The 16,035-nt window shown below is 44.0% G+C and overlaps 1 protein-coding gene across 1 annotated transcript in view; it reads left to right on the forward strand.

The window, feature by feature from the left end:
• Positions 1–9,326: 9,326 nt before the first annotated feature.
• Positions 9,327–16,035, forward strand: part of LOC134402315 (prominin-1-A-like) — a 40,240-nt gene continuing 33,531 nt past the window's right edge. Inside the window, exon 1 of the mRNA XM_063131708.1 lies at positions 9,327–9,515. Within this exon, the coding sequence (XP_062987778.1) occupies positions 9,386–9,515 (130 nt within the window). The 5' untranslated portion in view covers positions 9,327–9,385. The remainder of the gene's footprint in view (positions 9,516–16,035) is intronic.

A 16,035-nucleotide genomic window follows, 5' to 3' on the forward strand; every position in this document is an offset into this window, starting at 1 on the left:
ATTTTGCACAAGCTGAGGCTTCTGAACCATCTTCAAAGGTTGCCCCATGTAGAGGGCATTGCAGTAATCTAATTTGGAGGTTACCAGAGTATGGACAACAGAAGCTTGATCATACTCATTAGAGTACGATCCTGAAGTCTGCTGCTGGTGTGCTCCCCATTTCTGAAGCTGTCGCTGTTTTGCTCCAGCTCCCAGCTCAGCAAACAGCCAACCAACTGTCAGGGCACGTCTAGTGGTTTCAGACGTGTGCGGGAGTGGTCAGCCGCCATTTCCGGCACATTTCTTTATTGGTTATCTGCATGTTTTGGCCCCAACTGTGTGTTGTTGTTTTTTAACACAAACATATCGATGGGCAGGAGCACATCTTCAACACAGTACCTATCCTCCTCTTGCATTTCTGTGTATTTGCACTGGTGCGCATCTCCGGGAGGTATTAAAAAAAACAACCCTTCTGTGCCCCATACCTATCTGTCCAGTCCTGCCCATTATGGGGCACACATCCTCCCACAATGGCTCTCCTTGACTCCCAGGAAACTTCCCTCGCGTGTGCCCCGTGAGGGATGATCTCGGAAGCTGGAAACCCCACGATCATCCCTCCCCCTCTTGAAAGGGCTCTAGGGGGGGATCTACACTACTGCTTTAAAGCACTTTAAAGCTCTTTATAACAGTTTTGACAACTGTTGGGGCCCAGGACACACTGCATATACAGTTTTCAAAACATTTTCAAAGTGCTTTAAAGCGCTTTAAAAGCAATAGTGTAGATCCCCCCTAGGTGTAGATAAGCCCAAAGTAATATAAGCAAAAAAGACAGGTCCCTGCCTCAAATGCTTGCAGTCTAAATTTCAGCTGAGCGGGGACAACAGCGGGAGGAGAGAAAAAAGCATAGAAATGATGGAAATCATGACGATTATAATTTTGCACTGTTGCTTACTGTTGAATGGAAACATCTTCAGTGCATCAAATACTGGGCTGCTCCCTCTCTAATCTCTTATGAAAGAAACATGCATGCAAATTTAAAGAAAAGAAAGCATGGAAATTAAACTTTTAAAATGCACGATCAGAAAACGGTATGCCCTACAGGGCTCCTGCCTCTCCCTTTCTTCATTACCTTCTGCTCCTCAAACCACAAGCTGCTCTTTAACCCAGAATGGAAGCTTCCAAAGCAAAGCTGCTTCAGGCAGGGTTTGAATGCCCTGCTGGGCACATGCCAGTCCCTTTGTACGCTTAAATGGGCTCACTAGAATTGGCCTCTGCTATATAATTGCTTTAAGGAACACATCCATGGATTCTTCAGCACAGTCTGGAAAAAGGACCTGAATTGTGGGTGTTCGCATTTCATATTACAAATCTGGGTCTCCTTGGCCCTCTTTCCTTGATGCTCCATTGGAGAGAGAGTCCTTGAGCGGAGGGTAACTCCTGATGCAAGGCTGTGGTGGTGCACTGGTGTGTGCGGCCCTTTTCAATTGTAGCCAAGTGCTGTTTGTTTTGTGTTCACATTCACTAGCTCGAATCCCTAAGCAAACAATTCTTTTCTCATGTCAGCAGATGCCTCCTCCTCTTTTGTCAATAGTGAAGAGAACTGGTTTTCATAGAGCGCAGTTCCAACTGTACGTTTTTAATATATATATATATATATATATATATATATATATATATATAGTAGAAATTCATCTAGTAGAATTCCTTTTAGGGTAATTAAATGGGTGGCAGTCAATAGCTGCAAACTCATTCTCCTGCCCCACTAGTCGGCCCCCTCAAACTCCCCTCACATCCTGGGGCAGGGGAGAGAATCTAATAACAGTAATCAAACGCACCGGGAGAAAACAAGGAAAATCCTGCCAGCTATGAGCTGCACCTTATGTACCATAACCTACACATAAGAACCAAACCCCATGTGAAGAAGTGTGGTACCAAAGGATGAGCTGCAACGGGATTGCTGTACTGCAATATTTAGCTGCCAGAATGTGCCCTCAAAGCCATTGGGCAGATATAAACTTAAAGTGTATAAACAAGTCACAGAAGGGTGTATGTGTGTCTTGGTGTAAGCTGCCTAGAAAAGAATGGGAAAGTGATTTTGGAAAACCAAAGAGGTTTCTTTGGGAAACCCAAAGAGGCCACACAATTGAGTCTTTCCCTCAGCCACCTGCCTCCTGCATGCATCGCTCTTTCAGATTCCTGCTTTTCATCGTACTGGTGTCTGTAGGTGTCTGCTGAGCCACAAGCAGAAGCATCTGGGAATCAAGTGGTTAAAGATGGCACGGGGTCAGAAGTTGGGCAGAAAGATGTTCAAAGTACTCAGCAGTCAAGTGCCCATCCCATCCCAGCCACATCCTGGGAACCAATTCTTGCTCTCTCATTTCCTCCAGTATATCTATATCTATTTGCATCTATAATATCTATATCTCTTGGAAAATATTCAAGAAAAACTAATCCTCAATATCTTCTAAGTTTTGATATCATTAAAATTGAAGGCAGCACACCTCTACCTCCCAGGAAGAGCATCAGGGCAAGGGGGAGACCAACCTGACCCCATACATCACTCACAGAAAGAGCTGCTGCAGCATTTTACATTTTCCCTCTTCTCTCTTAACCTCTTTCCTTTTGTGTCATCACTTTTAGATTATAAGTCTAAAGGCAGGGAGTGTTGTTATTATTAATCAGCTGAATTTTTTTAAAAAATTAAAGTAAGTAATAAACAAATAAGAAAATCCATATTATTGTAATACTTTTATTAGGCCAACTAAAAGATCCCTCCCCAAAATGTACACGCTTTTGAGATCTTCAAATGACTTCATCAGGAAATATGTTACCGAAACAAAAACAAAAAAGGTTTCTCGGGATGGGGTGGGAATGGAGAAAGGAAATCAAAAACAAAAACTACCTGATTTGATAGAGTCACATTGTCTGCATGTTCAGAGACCCATGCAGATCCTATTTCACCATCAAGTTAGGGTTTGTTTTCTCCCTATCTCCCACAGTGCTGCCAAACATGCTTTTTATAAGATCTTGCCTGATAAACAGAGCAACAGATCACAAAACTTTGCACATTTTTTGTGATAGTGGCCTAATAAAGGTATCACACTAATAAGTATTTTGGAATTTTTCTTACAGTCAGCACAGGTCTACCTTTGTTGTTTGTGCATGTGTTACTTAATAAATGTCTTTTTCTGTTCTACCATTACAAGATAAATGTTGGTAATTTCAGAAACAAGCTCCTTTCTCATCAGGAGGGCCTTAATCTAGCAAATTAGGCAAGTTTCAATCCTCTGTATTTTTCTAGGGCAAAGAACAAATGGCATGGAAGCAAGCAACCCTGTCCCTGAATCTTTACTCCAGCAATCTTTATTGAATCCCAGTGTTTGAGCTATTTGTTTTTTGTTTAATTGTTTTTGCAAAACAATTCCCTTCCTCTGAGTCATGAGTTGTTTGCTAAGGAATGTCCCTCTGGAAGGATAAACCTGAAGCTCAGACTCCCAGGTGGCTGCTGCTTCAGTCTATCCAAGGCACTCTTGGTGGTTTTAACAAGGAAGTCGCCGTCAAAAAATCCTCATTCTCTAGGTTTCACAGAAGAGAAGCAGCCGGAAATACAGTGGTACAAGTTCCCCTGAGGGCATTTGCTTTTGGAGCAAGGCAGGGCCTGTGTTCTTTTACAGGAGAGGAAAACCTGACAGACGGAGCGAAAAAGAAATGGTAGCCCCTTTCTGAGTTGGGCTACTACAGCAAAGGGAATATAGGGGAAAGTCCTATGCACACTAAATGAACAGGTTTCACTAATTTCTTCACAAATGGAACAATACTTTTATTTGAGAATAGTGTCATCTAACTTATTTTTATGCTTCATATTTTCCAAGGCATAATGGATGACATTAATGTCAAGATTGCCATTGCAAAGACTCAATTTATTCTGAATTTCTGACTCATTTCTATATGGAACAAACCTGTTGACATCTTTCTTGTGACTCAAAAGCATGTCACCCTGCCCCTGAACCACTTTCTCTCCCATAACTCATGCTACAGAAACTGTGATGCTTTTATTATATTACTTGCTGTATCTGTAAGTTTAGATTCATGAGAAACCGTTTCAGGACAAATTCCAGAGGAAGAGATGACTGTTTTAGTAAAAAATGAGTCCTTTGTCACTTTGAAGACCAACAAAAAAACTGAGAAAAAGTTTTCATATGCAAAAGCTCACTAAGGGTGCATTCCAACGGGGCTGACTGAGGAATGCTGGGAGTTGTAGGACACTTTTCTGTCTAAACGTGCATAGGATTGTGCCCTTAATCAAATATTGAAAATACCAGAGAGAGAGAGAGAGAGAGAGAGAGATTCAGTTAATTGCAGGCCCTTGTTTAATGGGCCTTCCTTCCAAATATATGCATATAGGATTGCGACCTTAAATTGTTTTTTTGCTCATGAAACAGGCAAACACAGCATTGATTAGAGGGCATTAAAATATTATTTAACAAGCTTGGAATATATGGCACTAAGAAATTAACAGAAATTCTCATTGACAGTAAATATCAAATTTATTACATAACAGCTCATACAATATACTACTTATTTAATCAAGATAAGGTGAATGAATAATAGACAATAGTGTTAGTTAATAATCCAATAACCTAACCATAAGGATAAATAACCTTCCACTTTTAATTATTTCTTCTAGTGCTTTTCTGCCTTCTTCTGCACTTTGTTTCACCAAATGCCTGTCCACATCAGCTGCATCTTTGAGTTCGCTGTCAGTTATTCTGCTTACAGGCAGCCAGAGTTGGGATTCGCAAATGCATTCTAGGGTGTGCTGATCAATGCTGGGTACTACATCCTTCCATCTGCACCTTATTGAAATAGTCCCTGTCTTTCCAGCTGTGATATTGTGTCCTCTTCTTCTCTGCAGACTCTCCTCATTTCCCCCCTCCTCCTCTTGTTGTCAGCTGTTGTGGAATCTTCATTGTTCCCTTTATGCAGCTCAGCCTTCTCCACCACAAATGCATTTCAATGGAATACTGGCCATGGCTAGTCCAGGCCTATATCCCGGGATTGTCCCGGGATCATCCCTGTGCATCCAAATGACACACAGGGGATCGCGGGAGCAGGCAGGGACGACCCCTCCATTTGCCTGGGATGACCCTTAGGTCTAGCTAAGGCCACTGAGAGAGATGTTGGCTGCTGAAGTGTTATCACTAGTCATAGAAGATAAACTTCTGTGGTTAATAGTAGGTGCTGGCAGAATCCAGGCATATGGGATCTACTTTGGTTGTGGGTAGTTTTTTTTACAAGAACCCTGAGGCCCACCAGCCAAATCCAGGTGGGGCAAAATGGTAGCTTAGGGGGTGGGGCCAGATGCAAAATAGTGGCCCATGGGCGGAGCCTATTGCATCCCATGAGCTATGCACTTCAATAACCAGCATCTGAGTCACTACAGATCAGAGATACTAACAGCCTATCTTGGGGGTGGGGAGCCGTTTTGTCATTCTTAAATGATTCAGAAACCATTACTAATACTGCCAGTCACTCAGATATCTACCAGTAGATCCCAAATACATACAATCCACAAGTGTACTCTACACAAATATTCAATATTTTACCATTTCCCCTTTAATGGCACACCAAAATCTGCATTTGAAAGTATGCCAGTTTACCCTGCCTAATAGCTAGGCCAGCCCTGATAATAATCAAATTTGTTGGTCCCATGCAGATTATTATGTTAGCAAAATGTGTCCATCCACAGTCAAGGCAGAAATTTTTGCATACTCAGTGGACTTTCCTTGTATGTAAATATTATATTGTTTGTCTTTAAAAAAGGAGTCCCACCTGGAACCTGCCAATGAGGGCAGCATATGAGCAAAGCCCCCCAGCCTGCAAAATAGGATGTTCAAAAGAGTTAAAAGCCATGGCAGAACAAAAGCAACACACAAACCCTTTTCTAAGAGATGGAAAATGCCTCTCCTAAGGCTTATTTACTGGCGTTATGCCAAAAATACACTGGCCTGGTTCAGACAACATGCTAAACCACGCTGCTTAACCAAAAAATGGTCAAGGGAATGCATTAATGTATTCTGTTAACCGTGTTGTGGTTAAGCAGCATGGTTTAGCGTGTTGTCTGAACCAGGCCAATGGCATCTTTGGTATTTTGGCCCTGCTCATTTGGTCCCATCCTCGCTGCCCCCCCTTTGGTTCCACCAACCACAGGAATGTGGGCCCTGAGAGCTTCTCCCAAACTGAATTTGGCCCTCGGGTTGAGAGAAGTTCAACAAGAGGTTCCAGTCTCAGAGGAGACAGAAACAGCCCAGTGGGCTGCCAATCACCCGGCTCCCGCTGCTTCCAGCTAAGGCAGCCCTTCCTTTCCCAGCTGCCCACAGGGCGTCTATTGAAGAACAATCTTATCCTGCGGGGAGGCGAAAACAGACAAAATGTTTGGGCGCGAGTTACCCAACACCCAGCGCTCACTCGCTGCTCAGCTGAAGACATGGACCCTCCCTTCTCCGGCTGCTACCTCAGGGCGACTGAAGAGCTCTGAGGCGAGGAGAGAGCAGGCAGGAACCTGGCTGAAGAGAGCGGCATGGAAAACAGCAGGCAAGAGCACGGACCCCACGCAGTTTGATTAGCCCATGACAAGCAGGGCAGGTAATTAATGCCAACGGCGGTTTTACACCACAGCAGCATTTGTATTGTGCTTTGCCTCGGGCACTTTTAAAAGCGGAAATGCGATTCAGAACGACAATAAACGAATAAAAGTAAGAAGGAACAGTGCATGCATGGAGAATATCTTTTCGGGTTCAACAGGTGAAAAGAAACTACAGAGGGTTTAAACAACAACCAGCATTTATTAGCCCTAAAACAGAGTGACGTACTGAAGTCTAATGGGAAAGCATGCGTTTCAACTAGAGAGTTATGAGGCGGCTGTTTCTGTCGGTGAGACGGTGGGAATCGTGGACACGAGAGCCCGACGGTCTGATCCTGCAGGGTTCTCCTTTGTTACTGGAGAGAAGAGCGGACTATAATGTCTTGCCCCCAACCCCCCATTTCCGCCTTTCTCACACTTCCCCCCCCTGAACCTGGATGTCCAGATCGGCCACCACCTCCCCCACTCCCCCTCTTCAATTTTCAGGGAGGAGGGAAAAACACACCCACGAAATAGAAGCCCTAGAGGAGAGCTTGCTCGTGTTGCCCCTTTTAAAAAGAAAAAGCGAGGGAAAGTAGACGACACTACCAGACCCTCTCGGGCTGAGGGGAGAGTGCCGCGCGTGCTTTGGACCGTGAGAGGCGGACCTCGTCTTCGGGGGAGGAAAAGCTCCTGCGTAGAAGTGCCCAGTAGCATCCCAGTAGCATGGGGAGGGGCTGGGCCGGGGGCCTTGGGAACGGCCAGGCCAGCACCCGGTAAATGGGCGGGGCGGGGAGTTGATGGGGTTGGGGCGGAAAGGATGGGAAAGCTGTCCAGCCCCTTTGTTTTGCGTCGGGGAAAACCACTATGCGACTCCGCGCTCCACCGAGCACCCTCGCCCGCCTCCTGCTCCTCGCGCACAGGCTGCGCCCCCCAGTGTTCGCGAGGCGGCAGCGCCAGGTGAGCTCAATCCCCTTCCTCCGCGGGCACAGCGGTGGGCTCTGTGTGTGTGTGCGTGCGCGCGGCGCGCGTCCCCAATCAACGCCCCCTCCCCGACTCGTTTTCGGGCAGTAAGTTTTCGGGCAGTAAGAAAGTGAGATCGAGAGGCGGAAAGCCGAAAGCCGGGACTGCTGCTGGCTTCTCTGGCTGAAGGAGAGCAGCGTCGAGGGCGCCAGAAGAGGGGATGGAAGTTTAGACTTCCCTGGTTGCTCTCCCAAGGGCGGCAGAGGGGAACCGCGGCGTTGCGTTGGAGCCGCCTGGAGCGAGCTGGCGCGCCTTGTTCTGGGCGGCTGGTCCCTCCCCGCGCTCTGTGGGCCGGAGCTGGGCGCCCACGTCGACCTCTGTTGAGCAAGAGCAACCGCAGGCAGCCCCCGTCTCTTGCCTTCTCCTTTGTGCTGCCTAGCTCTGAGCGCTGCTTGATCTAGCCGGGGTCATGCGCGTACACGCAGGTGAGAACTTTTGGCTGCGGGGAGAACTTCCTACGAATTATTCTTGTAGCGTATTTGATATTTTAAGACCAGAGATCCTAAGGAGATGATAGATGGGATCTGGAATTAGCCACTACTTAGAGTAGACCCATGGGGGAAAAAAGGAATTAAGATAGTCATGGCTAACTTGAGATTCATTGATTTCAGTCGGTCTACTCTAAGGAGGGCTGAATCTGGAGCCAACCCATAATCTCAGACGAGATCAATTGCAGAGGTAGGCGTGACAGTGTCTCAAGGACCCCACCAGATCTTGTGATCACAAGAGCAAGGTGTAAAAATGGTTTTGTTGCACTCTTAACTCTAAAGCTTAACCTAAATAATAACCCCACTAATATGTATGCAACTATCACAGGGGTCTGCTGGGGAGAAGTGCACTGCTCCATCTTATTTCATATTTGCAGTTCCCTTGCTTTTACACTCCTTTCTCCCCAATTTCCAATCATCAGTATTTTCTGCCCATGTATTGTTGGTGACAGTTTTGTCAAGGAGAAGGTGGCAGTGCTCAACTTACATGGGTCCTGGGGGGCCCTGCCCCTTAATTTTTTGTGCAAGCCCTCTTAGCTACTTTTTTTCAAAAGGCTACAGAGTGGCATGATTTGGCTAACATTGGGGGGAGTTGGGATGGGGGTAGGGTATGTGAATTTAATTAAGGTCCTTCTACTTTCCCTTCTATAATTTGAGCACTGGTAAGTATGTCTCACCTGTCCAGAACACCCATATTAACCATACTCATAGAATAGTAAAGTTGGAAGGGGCCTATGTGGCCATCGAGTCCAACGCCCTGCTGAGTGCAGGAATCCACCCTAAAGCATCCCTGACAGATGTTTGTCCAGCTGCCTCTTGAATGCCTCTAGTGTGGGAGAGCCCACAACCTCCCTAGGTAACTGGTTCCATTGTCGTACTCCTCTAACAGTCAGGAAGTTTTTCCTGATGTCCAGCTGGAATCCGGCTTCCTGTAACTTGAGCCCATTATTCCATGTCCTGCACTCTCTACCCCATCCTGTCTCAGACAAGGAAGCAAGTACTTATTGATATTTTTCTACCTGATCTTTTCCTGGTTGGTTGCTGGGGTTGCACTGATACCTCTGCTTTATTTCAGGTAGACAGCCAAGTTCCCTGGACTGGTGGGGAAAAACATCTGAACGCTTCGTATTCAAGTGGAGGGTGAATAGAAATCATTGCAGAAGCCAGTCTGCCTTTCCACAGCAGTGTGGGACAGGGATTCCTATGAAGGAAACCTCCTGAAGCTTCTTGGAGTCTTTGCCTGGGACTTGTGCTGTGCATTTACCCCGCTAAGATGTCTCTTCCAAATATTACACAACCTGACTACCACCCACTGCCCTCTCCCTCAGCTGGTGGCCTGCAAGGCTTGTTCAATATGGTGCACTCTTTCCTGGGAGTAGTGCAACCCAACGATTTCCCAACAGGTAAGAGGTATAGAAAGGCAGGACTACTTTGCCAGTTCTGCTATCATCATGGTCTATTGTGGTATATAATACAATAGAGTTACATAGTAGTGAATGGTAGTCTTTTCCTCTCTATTGGCTATAATTAACAACTCATTTTCTCAATTGTATGCTTCTTAATGTTGTGGATCACAGTCTTAACCTTCTGAGTTCCCAGGCTGAGGTTGGACAGCTGACTAGCATGGGATGTTGATGGCAAAGAACTTTTGAGTGTCTACTATCTTGCTTTGGCACTGTGGAATAATGCAATAATTAACATCTCCCCTTTGAGGGAAGGTTACAACAGCTGGGATTGCTTAACTTGGAAAAAAGGAGGCTAAGGGAAGACATGATAGAGGTCTACAAAATTATGTATGGTGTGGAGAATGTGGATCAGGAGACATTTTTCTCCCTCTCTCAAAATACTACAACCTGGGGTCATCCCATGAAGCTGATTGGCGGGAGATTCAGGACAGATAAAAGGAAGTACTTCTTCACACACAGCATAGTTAAATTATGGAATTCACTACGACAAGATGTAGTGATGGCCACCAATTTGGATGGCTTTAAAAGGGGATTGGATAAATTTCTGGAGGAGAAGGCTAGGCCTGATGGTTATGTGCTTCCTCCAGTATCTGACGCAGTAAGCCTGTGTGCATCAGTTGCTGTGGAACATTGGTGGGAGGGTGCTGTTGCACCATGTCCTCCTTTGTTGGTTCCTGGTTGACAGCTGGTTGGCCGCTGTGTGAACAGAGTGCTGGACTAGATGGACCCTTGATCTGATTTTACATGGCATTTCTTATGTTCTTATGTCCTTAACTGACTTAATAAAAGCGTACTGAAGACAGATGCAGTATTTTACCATGATGAGATGTTGAGATTATATTTCTGAGTGTTTGTTTTTAATCCAAGCTCTGAACAATATGATAAAAACTGGGTGGGTGGATGAGGGTGCCGTGGGGCATAATTTGCATATGAGTTTTGTGAACCCAGCAGACAGACATGATCAACCACTCATCTGCTCTAGTTGGTGCATCTATTCTGCAATATTTCCTTCCTCAATTGCTGAAAAGTATAAACCAATCTTTGGCGTGGTTTCTTATTTACTGAGAAAAACAACACATACAATATTGCTCATGCTTACTAGGAAGTAAACTCCACTCAGCTCAATAGGATTCATCTCAAGGAAGTGTACGTAGGATTACAGGTTTGATTTGTCTTCCCTGCTTTGACCTGCTTCCTTGTTTCAGGTTCTTACGTTTTTTTGCCATCACATTTTTCAAATTAACCTCTTTCTTCTGCTGTTAGTTCTAGAAGACTTGTTTTAATGAAAGTGATTGCAGTAAGGTGCTTTTGTGGCCCAATACAACTCTTTTTTGTCTAGGAATTAATGTGGGACACAGTCAACCTGTACAGTATTTTATACTGCTGAAAACTTGACATGACTCTGCAGATTAATATTTCTTTTCTTTTTTCCTTCTTCCAATTATGAATACAAATGTACACAGTTTTCACAGTGACCCTTTTTGTGGATATGCACTCACTGTATTTAAGATACATCAACTGTCTTTGTCCCCAGATTGAACATGCGGGTAACCTGTTTGTTTGGTCTAGCAGTGGAAACCAGATTTCTACTGTATTGTTAGACTGGCCCTTGTGTCTATCAAAATACACTTTCCCTTTCTTAGAGTGTGCAGATTGGCAGGCCCTTGAGTCAGTCAGCCCTTTTCAGAGCAGATGTTTTTAAGCATAAAATCATCTTAAAAAGAAAAATCAAGCACTGAACAAATGTTTGTTTAGACAACCATGCTGGCATTTGAAAAAGAAAGCAAAAAAAGATCAGTCGCCTGTAGCATGGGGGCAGGAATGATGATAGGCATTCAATTCATATCCTGGTATATGTGAGGAAGAAAAGCAGAGGAAAACAGAGTTTGCTCCAGAGCAACAAAAAAATAAAAGCCATCCCCATTCCTCTTTCTAGCCTAAGAGGAGCCCTACAGGTAACTTTCAGTCTTCCCTTGTACATTTTGCATTACGATCAGCAATATTTTCTAATGGATGGTGCAAAACCTTCATGCAGGAGGAACTCCAGCGGAAGGCCTCAATGGTGCTAAAGAGTATGATTATCCAGAGATGGTTCCAGGCATTTTGGTGCCAGAGGCAGGAAATACAAATGCCCCTTCACCACTGATGGTCACACTAATATATAAATAATTATAATCATGAAATAATTGACTGCCCTATAATGATTCCCTAAAATCTGCCATTTGATGTCTAGATGTTACCAGATATGATGGCAGCAGCATATTCTTTAATTGTGTGCCCCTTCAGTTTTACGTATAAAGTGAGGGAAGGAGAGGTCTTATTTTAACGTGAAAAGGGGCACATGACTGGTTGAAGCTGCACCTGTTCCTGTCTTACTTCCCTGGCTGGTTGCCCAAATTGGTTTTCCCCCCATCGCCATCTGGCTCTGATACCAGAAGTGAATCAGGCTGGAGGGAAGTGCCAGAGAATGTGTTTAAAATATTTCTCTATGGCCCTTTAACTCAAAATTTCCAGGGTGATTTAATAAAAGCACAGTCAGCCTAGTAAACTTTAAAGCAGTACTGAAAACCACTTACAGCAGGTGCCCAGTGAACGTCCCTGCTGGGAGAGAGCCACAAGTCAGATGCTACAGAGAAAAGCCTCTCTTCCCCCCACCCCCATAGCCACCTGCCTCACTTCAGATGGCAGAAGAAGGACCTTGCGTAGGGCTCCGAAATGGACTGGAAGCTAGTAGAGCTTTTAAAGTACTGGCAAGATGCGTTTTCAATGTCTGGTTCCAGATAGTAGCTTAAAGGCTGTGTTTTGAAACTAACACATTTCAAAGGCAAACCCACATACTATGCACAGCAGGAGCCTAACTTAGATCATAGATGACTATAGCCAGGCTTTCTGCATCCAGGAGGGCTCACAACTCAGATCACCTCACCACTAGCATGTCTCTTTGCATCTTAAAATAAGCTCCCCTCACTGAGCTGCTTTATATACAGAGAGAGACAGTAGAAATGCGATGAAGGTGGCTGCAGCCATCTCATCTAGTTTGGCCTTGAGGTGCGTTGTTTTATCCTTGAGGCAGGCCCTGATTCCTTATCTTGGATGTAATTCAGATTTTGATTCAACTCAATGTGTTGCTAGATTGTCTTGATAACAGTGTTGCATGCTGATTCATATTCAGTTTATAGTCTACTCTGTAACCTAAAGTGTGCGACCTTCCTAACAGTGACCATCTCTTTTTCCTTTAAGGACTAGTTCTAAGCCTCCCACAAATACAGTGTCAACAATGGGCAGCAGTGTGCCACTACAGACACTTATTTTGGTGCTGGACAGATTCTTTTTCCTCCTGATGTTTATTTTATTAAGGTTTTTTTTTTAAAAAAAAAACCATTGGTTTTTATTTATTTATTTAACTGGGAGGTTGGCATGGTGCAAACCAAAGTGTTGCCCATCTTTACTTGGATCCTAAAGAACAGTTTTGTATTTTGGAGCTTGGACCTCACCAGTGTCTTGTATTTAGTTTCTTTCGCAAGTTACTTTTCCTTTAGTCACACCACTTTGTCTTTTAGAAAATGTGTGTTTTGTAACAAGCCATTTCACTACAGTAGCCATTTTATGATTGGGTAAGCACCCATGGCAGCTATTTTGTAGGTGCACCCATAACACTCAAAATTCCAGGTGTGCCCACTGACCCAAAAAGATTAGGGACCAGTCACAATTTAATAGGGCTGTGTAATACCTAGTGAAAATTCTCTGCCTTTTTCTGTCTAGAGCCTTTTGACATTCAAATGGCTGAATTTGGAATTATGAAGTGGTTAATCATGAGTAAGATCCAATCTAAGAGCAGTTTAAAAGCTATCTTTGGTCCAATATTATGCTTCCAAGAGTAGCCATCTGGGAAGCTCATTAGCAGGCTATGAAGGCAAAAGCCATTGATCTAGTATTCAGAGATTTATTGCTTCCGAAAACATAGGTTTCATCTAGCCATAATGGCTAATCGCTGTGATTAGATTCATAATCCATGCATTTTGTCTAATCCTTAAAAAAAAAAAGCCATCTGAGGACCAAGCAAGGTGTGTGGGATAAAAGTGTTTGACCTGTTCAGTTCAGAATAAAGAGTTTAGGGTAACTCAGAAAATGGGAATATGGGGAAAGGACAGCAAAACCAACCCCCTCCCCAGCTGTGTTCTGTAGATTTAACTGTTTTTCCTTTTTCCTGGCTCACTTTATTTTTGGAACTAGGCTAGGGGAAACTGCATAAAAGCAATGGAGTTGAGGAAGGTAAGAAGGGGGAGAAGTGGGGTTTGATCCCCCCTACATGTTCTGTTATGTGTAAAAAAAAAGTAGCCCTCCCACCCCATTTTATGTTTGAACAGGGTTACTATGTGGGGTTACTATGTTACAAGCCTACATGAAGGGTTTGCCCCAGGGTTACTTCGCAGTAGTGGCACGTCATCTGTTTTGTCACACCCTTTTTGAGCTGTTGCATGCGGTATTTTAAATGTGCCCGTGCCACAGATATATATTATAACATTATTCTACTTACCATTTTATTTTCAATCCTGTATTGATTAACTTTTAACATGACATTTGTCATCTTCACTGCTAGTATATACTGGGTTCATGCTGTCAATGAGTTATCTATTACACACACACACACACCCAAAAAAAATGTGGGTCCCTGCAGCCAGTTCAGGACCTCATTAGTATATATGTGAATTTATCTGGGGGGTTTGCCCCATGCACATCACATTCGTTACACTTAACATACACTGACTTGTTTTGCACATAATGGCAGTTAATGAGTTAAACAACCCATGAACTGGTGGGGCTACACTCACCACTTCCAGTTTGCATCTGCTTTCTGAAATACTCCAGGAATGCCCTGTTCCTGGGTTGTTAGTTATGATGGCAGAACCTGGCACTCTAGCTTGTTGAGGTTGAACAACCCAGAATTTGAACCCATGGTTTGTTGTTGAGTGAAAACTCTTAATAGTTTAACCCTTAACAAACCTGAGTGCCAGGTTTGGCCATCATGATGGAGAGCCCAGGAACTGGGCATTCCTGGGTTGGTTTGGAAAGCAGATGTAAATCAGAAGCAGCAGGCAAGAGGCAGCTTGCTTGCTTGTGCTCGGCCAGTGTGAACTGGGCCGCTGAGTTTCATTTTGCTGTACGTTCACACAGCTTTAAGAGATCCTCTTGGGTTATTTACAGTCTTCTTTGGATTTTACTTTTCAGAATATTTTGGTGCCATCTAGAAACTTGGCAACTTCACTGCACTCATCCCTGACTTCAAAGCAAGTTAAATACTACTGTTCCCAATACAGATCTGTGAGGCAGTGTCCACTACTTACTTCATTGTGTAGAATTTTCTTTACCTCTGCGTTTCCTTTTTAAAGCAGGTATTATTCCATAAGGGTACTTGTCCTTTTATCCTATGTCTACTAAGTTTACTTAGGAGCCTTGGGTAAGGAACCTAGCCAAACGCTTGTTGGGACTTGAAATATATGTGTGCACATGGATCAACATGTTTTTGTTGACAATCTCACATAATTCTGACGAGATTGGTTAGGTCAGACAACTCTGAGGAACAACCTGAAGAGCTGGGGTCAAGCACTCCTTCAGCAAGGTCTTTGTCAAGTACAGAATGCAGGTTATAGACATCCCCAGCTATTTTCCTATCCTGTCCATCACAGGCCCTTGATGCCCTCCGTGACTACCTATTTACACCTTGTATCCACTCTAAATGTAGCCTATTGTGTCAGAAGACTACAGAGAGGAGAAATCTCATTGGACAGGACAAATACTTAGCATTTCAGGGTCCACTGTAAGAGTTATGGAGTGAATTCGGGATTCTATTCCAATTCTTGGAGGGCAACGAGGTTTAATGTGTTGTCATAAGAACCAGAAGCAGATCAGAAAAATGGTTTCCAGTGCATTTATTCACTTTAGGAGGAACGGCAGTCTTCATAGAGGGCTTGGGTACCAATATTTCTGGTTGCTGCAAGAGAGCGATTCCAGCTTCAGTCAATCATTGACTTTTTTATATTTCTTTGCAGCCAGGATTCTAGTTAGAGAGCGGAGATGTGTGTTAGAGGGGGAGGAGGAAGAAAACGGAACTTAGAGAGATGGCAAAGGGAAGATAACAGGTGACGTTGAGGTGGAAAGTGTCTCCTTTCAGCATTATAACTTTTTTCAAAGCTTGGTCTAGAGCTACGTCTTCAGGCTGTGGGGAACTGTTACAAGCATTCAAAGATTATGAGTCAGTGTATACACATTTTTCTTTTTCTTTTTGTGGTTCTAGTTTCTGTAGCATGGGGGCTACAGATTGCTATCTTTTTGCAGCTGTGAATCATGCAATGTATTGATATTTCTGATTATTTAATCATAGTAATATTGTCACACTGGGCTCCAGTCCTTCATTTTTGAAGTTAGGGGAGCCTAATGCCTCTGGGACTACATCTTC

This window comes from Elgaria multicarinata, chromosome 8 (genome assembly GCF_023053635.1).
Source record: "Elgaria multicarinata webbii isolate HBS135686 ecotype San Diego chromosome 8, rElgMul1.1.pri, whole genome shotgun sequence".
Taxonomy (NCBI): Eukaryota; Metazoa; Chordata; class Lepidosauria; order Squamata; family Anguidae; genus Elgaria; species Elgaria multicarinata.